The 7,038-nt window shown below is 48.1% G+C and overlaps 1 protein-coding gene across 4 annotated transcripts in view; it reads left to right on the top strand.

Moving 5' to 3' along the window:
- Window positions 1-906: 906 nt before the first annotated feature.
- Window positions 907-7,038, top strand: part of TEDC1 (tubulin epsilon and delta complex 1) — a 151,322-nt gene continuing 145,190 nt past the window's right edge. For 2 of the 4 annotated variants that reach the window (XM_090048659.1, XM_090048658.1), the window contains exons 1-2: window positions 908-1,090; window positions 4,346-4,424. In XM_090048659.1, coding sequence (XP_089904785.1) covers window positions 956-1,090; window positions 4,346-4,424 — 214 coding nt within the window. In that variant the 5' untranslated portion in view covers window positions 908-955. Of the gene's footprint in view, window positions 1,091-4,345; window positions 4,425-7,038 lie in introns of all 4 variants that reach the window. The other 2 variants (XM_090048660.1, XM_090048657.1) reach the window with 2 other exon arrangements.

Here is a 7,038-nt window from a genome sequence, read left to right as displayed (position 1 = left end):
CTAGGCAGGTTGCTGGTGATGTGGCATCAATAGACCCTTTCTTCATGTCCACCCTGCCCCATGGCCTGGTGCTCTTGGCTGTCCTCAGAACGATGTGGGAGACTCTTGGGGTGACTCCTCTCGGGAGCCTCTTGGCATTGGCAGCTCTGCCATTTTAATGAGAACCTTGCAGTTTTATGTTATATTTAAATCTCCAGCTGCTGGAGTCAGGGGACTCAGTCAGGCTCTCTGCTTTCAATGAATCCCCATGCCTGCTTGAGCCTGTAGCACAGATCACATGCCAGGGAGGTAGGAGAGCAGTCCGCAGGCTCCAGTGAGCACAGGGAAACCCACGGCCCAGGACTTTTTGCCATCTTGAGATTTTGGGGGACCGGACCCATGGGATTTAGGAGGATGGGCCTTAGCAACCTGCAAGCCCGAGCCCCTTCCTGCTGGGCACTGTGCAAGGCACAAAAAGCCAGAGCCGGCCTTGCCCTGCCTGGGCCACCCCCAAGGATACTCAAGCGGGCGGCGCCTCCCAGACCCGCCTTGCTCCTAGCTGAGGGCACAGCGTGAGGGAAAGTGCTTCAACTGAGCCTCACGGATGGCTTGCACATGCGGACTAGCCGCGCCGCCTTTGCTCCTAGATGAAGGGCAGCATTAAGGGCTTCGTGTAAGGGAAAGGGCTTCAACTGGGCTTCACGGCTCAGTACGCATGCGTGCATGCCCCCTTTGCTTTTGGGTAAAGGCAGCACTAGGGGCACTGTGTAAGGGACAGGACTTCCATTGGGCCTCACCGTTGAGTTGCGCATGCGTTCGCGTACGCCATTCGCTCTTAGGTAAGGGCAGGAAAAGGGGGATAGTATAAAAGCGGGGCTTCGGTTAGGCTTTACCTCCACCACGCGCATGCTCCCTGGGCGGGGGGTCAGCTGCGCAGGCTCAGTGGGCGAGGTTTGAGCGGTGGCGCGGGAGCGGAATGCGGCGGCGGCGGGCGGGAAGCTGCGCGGGGCCGCTGCCGGCAGCCATCGGGGCGCTGTGCCGGGCCCTGCCGCCCGGCAGCCGCCCCGCGCCGGACACCTTCCGCCTCGCTAAGTTCGACCGGCCCCAGGCGGTGAGCGCGGCGGTGCGGCCGGGCCGCCTCTGTCTGGCCCGGCGCCGCGGGCCTGCGCAGCGCGGGGCTGTGCGGGGGCTCTGCAAGGGAGGGCCTGTGTCAGCCCCCAACACGTGCCTGCCCGAGCCCATCTCTGGGGTGTGGGGTCCAGTTTTGGGCCCCGCTACAGAAAGGATGTGGTCAGATTGGAGGGAGTCCAGCGGGGGCAGCAGAAATGGTTTGGGGGATGAGACGTGTGAGGAGAGGCTGTGGGAATGGGGCTTATTGAGTCGGAGAAGAGACAACTGAGCAGGGATTTAATAGCCTTCAACTACTAGAAGGGGTGTTAGAGAGGCTGGAGATAAGCTGCTCTCCGTGGTTGCGAATGATGGGACAAGCAGGAATGGGCTCAAGTTACAGCAAGGGAAGTTTGGGTTAGATATTTGGAAAAACTTTCTCACTAGGAGGGCAGTAAAACACTGGAACAGGTTACCCAGAGAGGTGGTGAAATCTCCATCCTTGGAGGTTTTTAAGACCTCGGTAGACATCCTTGGCTGGGATGATCTAGTTGGGGATGGTCTAGATGTGACCTCCTGAAGTCCCTGCCAACCCTCCTTTTCTATGGTTCTTTTCCCCAGCTCTGTCCGCTGCCCGCCATTAGCCCCTCACAGTGTCTGCCTTTCTCCCTTGTCATGCTGCCTCTCTCCCACCACCCCTGAGAGCGGGACATGAGGCATGGCCAGATCTGCGCTGCGGAGTTCTTGTCATGGTTATGCTGCCCCATGGGAATGCATAGGGGTGCATGTGCACCCCCTGACTGGCCATGCTCCCTGCTTAGGCAATAGGTGGGGGGGCAGGTGGGAGTGCCAGTGGCCCCATTGCACGCACCAGCCAGGGAGTAGAAGTGCTGGATGTAGTGCTGTGGCTGCTTCCCAGTCAGTGAGTTTTGCTGTGGGGGGTACCCCTGCTGCCTCTGATCAGCAAGAATTGGCCATGGTGCGCCCCCCCCAGACTGGTTGCTGGGGGGGCATATGCCCCCTTCCCCCCCAACTAAGGTGATGCTGCCAGTTGTGTGAAGACTGAAAACCACGTGCACCTCTGGCTGACAGCTATCCCAGCAAAACCCTGAGTGTAGGCACAGCTATGCTAGCAGACAAGTGCTTTTGTCAGCTTAATGTCTCATGGGCAAGGGAGGTGGTGTAATTAGGTCAACTGAGAAGTCTCTCCTGGCATATATTGTGTTTCCAGTAAAAACCTCTTCTGGCAAACTGCTCATGCTCTTGATTTTGTATTTGTGCTGGGGATTCCTCCAGTTGCTGTAGCCACCTGTGTGGGAGAGACCAGGTGGCTGAAAGCCATGCTTTGCTCTGATGTGGTTCAGCCATGCATACAGCCAGGCCATTCAGCATTTGGATGTGCTCTGGTCTGCACTGGGCAACTTCATCAGTAACTTGAACTCAGATAAACACCCAGTGGAGACCAGGCCTGTGCCTTGGGTAAGAGAGAGATAGGGAAAGGCTTTTCACGGCCTGGTGGAAGAGCTGCACTGTCTGCATGGTTGCTGTTACTCAGGAGTTCTCATTCAAATAAAACTACCTCTGTAGTGTATATAAGGTTGCACATATTACTTATGTGAATCCACATGTCTGCATCTTTCCATGGACTCATTCTCCAGTTGTCCATCCTGGTCACTATGAGACTGTGGCCTCCTACATGTTGGCTTCCTTGAATTGTCACCCACCACTGAACACGTGATCCCTCATCCCTGCTGAACACCTTGTCTTTATAAGGTCATCTCCTTACCTGCTGTCAGGGCTCCCTTCCTTTGTGTGTCTGTGCCTGGTCCACTCTGTGGTCCTCTAATCATGGCACATCCACCTCTGATTATCTTTTCCGACCAGGTCCATGCTCCCTGCAACACCCCAGTGTCCATACTTTATCCAAATATGGGAAATATAGAGGACTCTGCTTAAGTATGTAGCCTCAGGACTGAAAAAAAGGCTATGTGCTTATCTGGAGTAGGTGCTTGTCTGGACCTAATATAAACAACCAAAATTTAGGGGGTATGCAGCCCTGTCTCCTGTCATATTACCAGCCTTGAAATGGATTAGCCCTCTTCCTTTTGTGTGGGGAGGGACTGCTAACACCTCAGCACTGACAGTGCATTGTACTGTATAAGCATTATGTACAAAACTGTCCTATAATATTAGCAGTCCTAAAATTGACTGCTCCCTGCCTCATTTCCACAGGTTCTAATGGCAGCCCCAAAATTCTGTGGACAGACCACATGAATAGAACTGCACAAACATCTTTAACATTGGAAGGAAGCACTTTTGCTAACCAGGAACAATATACAGCTCCTTTACTCTGTGCTGCCCTCTGCCTTCCCTTCGTGCAAATGTTCTCTTTCAGCTTTTCTTGCTTAGAAACCTGCCCAGAAGTTCTAAGATGTCCCTGTCCTGGGAGCATATTTTGGAAATTATTTTCTTTTCTTAAAAATGTTGCTCAGGTTTATTTGGTGTTATTCAGGGTGTACTTCCCTCTCTTTGTCAGGAACTGCCTTGGGCCCTTTTTGTGTTAGGGTTTTTCAGAATGACCTTGGTTTGGGGAGGGGGGGAAAGGGCTCAACCCTGTGTTGTATGTAGGAAACTGCTTGCCCAGCCTGTCAACTCTTCTAGGCATTACGTGCATTTGTTGCAGTATCTGCTGTGTGGGGTCAAACTGATGTGGTCCGCAGCCAGATCTTCCTAGTGTGGGCAGGGATTCTTTGTCACTCAGATCCATTGAGCTGGATGTCCTAATGGTTATGGACTTAACCCCAGCCTTTTGTGTAGTGCCTTATATACAGATTACCTAGAAACACCTGCTGCGTAGAGAGTCTTTCAAGTATCTAATAAAATTCTGGTTCAAATACAGTTGAAGTTGTGCCGCACTGAAGTGGCCATTGTAGGAGGACTGCTGCTGTGTGGAAGTGCCAGACAGTTCATAGGACACAGCTGTTAGGAACTGTGTCATACCATTCCTAGATGCTCAGTTGCCCTGTGCAGTCATTAACCCTGTAATTCTGTTGTTTCTTAAATGCATATCCCCGGTGCTGTTGCAAGCACCCCAAGGAAGTAAGACACTGCAAGAGCCTGCCTGCTATAAGAGCTATTGCTGGCTACCACTGTATTATTCCAGGCAACAACCAGTGCTGGACTTTTGGAGAATTACAGATAAATATGTGGCAATTCTTGTGAATGCTAATTTTTCTGGATTTTTTTTTTTTTTTTGCAGAGCCCAGAGCTCTGGAGGCTGCTCTATTCTCTTCTGAAACAAATCCATGAGGGAGGATGCACTAAGTCTGACACCATAGGTAATGCATTTCTTGTCTACCCAGGTATTGTGTCTATTTCTGGACATGACCTGAGCTGGATTTACTCAGAACGGGACACAGGTCCCATTCTGGATAATTTTATCTCACTGAACCTAATTCTTACTTACATCAGAACTGTGCAGATGGAATTGCTTCTCAGAGCCTGCTGATTTATACTGGGCTTGTTTTATCCTTGTTAATGAGGTTTTAGTCAGGCAAATTGGATGTTCTCTCATCTGCTGGAGGCTCTTGCTTCTCATGGGCATTTTATCAGGGCCTTAGTCACAGAAGCTGTGTTTAAACTCTGCATTGGCTGGAGAAGTCCCCAGAGTACACAGAGGTAATTACAGAAAATAGGTTTACTTCCCCTCTAATCTTTCATTATTTTCCCATTCTAAAAATGACACTTCACCCTATGGTAAATTGCCATCAAGTCCTGCTTAAGAATGGTGGTTTATAACGGATGTGCTGTGCACCAAAGCTATAAAGCTAGCATTTTGAAGCCAAGTTTTGGAATGAGGGGGAAAACATCCACTGTGTGCACAGTTTTTGGAGAGGCTGTAAACTACACCAGTAGACAGCAACCATGTTGCAGAGAGAGCCTGCACATAGGTTGGATTTGCAAACAACTACTGCCTTGTCAAATACAATTTTTACCTGCTATTTAAATGCATGCTGTTCCTCCAGGTTCGTGCCTTCCCTAGACAGTACCCCTATCTCAACCCCTCCAGAGTGCCTCCTCACTAGAGCCACATTGATGTGAATGTGAGATCCTCTTGGAGTCCTAGAATGCTTCTCTCTTTTTAAATTGGTACACTTCTTGGGCCTAAACAAGCCTACAGCTTGGGGAAGGAGCAGAAAAACGCCAAGAAGTTAAATGATTTGGAAGCCTGTGGCTGAGCTGGAAAAAAGAACAGTTCCCCTGTAGCAATCCTTTCTAGCATTCCATAGGATCAAATCTAACTTTTAAGAACCTCCTGCTGTTAGGTTTTGGAGCTGGTTATGGTGGCTGGATACTAGATCTAAGTAGCATATCTCAGTGATGTAAATATCCTGTAGTTTCTGTCCATCATTTTCTCTTGATTTGTGTAGTGAAAAAGTGGTAATTTCCTAAAATTTGGAAAAAGGGCAGGACTGCTATTTTGGGCAAGACTTTATTTTTGTAGTCATTTTGAGCAAATGACCCTCAGATTTGTATCAGAGACCAGACCCTGAATTGGAGTTAGCATCCCAGTTCTTGAGCCTCTTCCTATATATGTAATTTGTAAATACAAATTATGTTTTTAATGGCTGAATTGTGCTCCCACATAGTGGCATGACTTACATTTTGGGAAAACATTTAAAGATAAACTATTCTGTGCATGACTGTGTTTAAAATGAACCATCGCATCTTTGGATGGAACAAAACTAGTATTCCTGGAAGGTGTTCCTCCTCTTTCTTGTTTTGGAAGAGAACTGTTTTCTTGCCTTTTTTTTCTCATAAATATCGTCTAAACTTCTAGGGGAAAAGTTCATGTGCACTAGTTGCTTAAATTTCAGAACAACGGTTTGTTCATCAGGAAAATTGAAGTGTGAGTCAAAGTAAACCTTGTATTGGAACTCTGGGAATAAGTTTAACAATAGAGTGTCATGACCAGTGCCTTTCTGCTGCTCTTTCCATCAGTGCTTAATCTGCATGAATTATTTTAAGAAGAAAAATAAAGCAAATCAAACTCATCAGATATGCCTTTTGACACGTCAGTTATTTTTTCCTGGTATAGCAGTTCAGTTTTTTCCTGGTATAGCAGTTCAGTTGTAATACTTCCAGAAAGAGCTCTGTAGCTGCTTTATTTCTTTCTCATCTGACACATGAAACAGGAATAGTTCTTCTGCAGTGCTAGTTTCTCATAATAATTATGGTTTGTGGCACATCTACAGGTGTTTCTTGCCTGAATGCATGAACTAATGTTTCTGTTTTCATCCCTAGTCTTGGCTCAAGTTTTTTCCTTCTGTAGCCTGCATGGGCCCAGAGTAATGCATAGCTCTCTACTGAATACTGAGCTGTAATTCATTAGAAGGGTTCTGCAGGCATCGTAAAGTAAACGAGTACAGCTTGAGCATGATATGAGCAGAGCTGAGCCCTGAGGTTAAATCACAGCTTGGCCTTTAGTTGTTGAACTTGTTCTTGCCAATGAAATGCACGTGCAGAGCAGGATTTATTAGAAAGATCCACAAAGCTGTTCTGTGCAAATTGCTTTATCTTAATGAAGTACCTCAGTAAAGTGTTGGCAAAGAGCAGGTATTGCAGCAAGTGGCATTAGCAGCTGACATAAGCAGAATTTTTCTCTTTCCTTGAGGTATTTTGAGTATTGTGCTCTTTTTGGTTGACTGCTTGAGTACTGTATAGGTACTTATACTCCCATTCTCATGGGGCCTGGCTATTATCTCAGTTGTCAAAATGGGGAAAACAAAGGCTGTTTGCACTTCCATGTTTGACCTTAAGCCCATACTTGCTATCTGTTCGCTATAAGTCCCTTAGCTCAACCCCTGGCAACAGTTCAGCTTGACTGTGGAAGCTTTGCTGAATTTGTGGGTATGAAGTTGACTCTGTCCCCATTTACTTCATGGCTCTACT

This window comes from Crocodylus siamensis, chromosome 5 (assembly GCF_052110815.1).
Source record: "Crocodylus siamensis isolate JL-2025a chromosome 5, ASM5211081v1, whole genome shotgun sequence".
Lineage (NCBI taxonomy): Eukaryota > Metazoa > Chordata > Crocodylia > Crocodylidae > Crocodylus > Crocodylus siamensis.
This window is presented reverse-complemented; position numbering and strand designations above follow the sequence as displayed.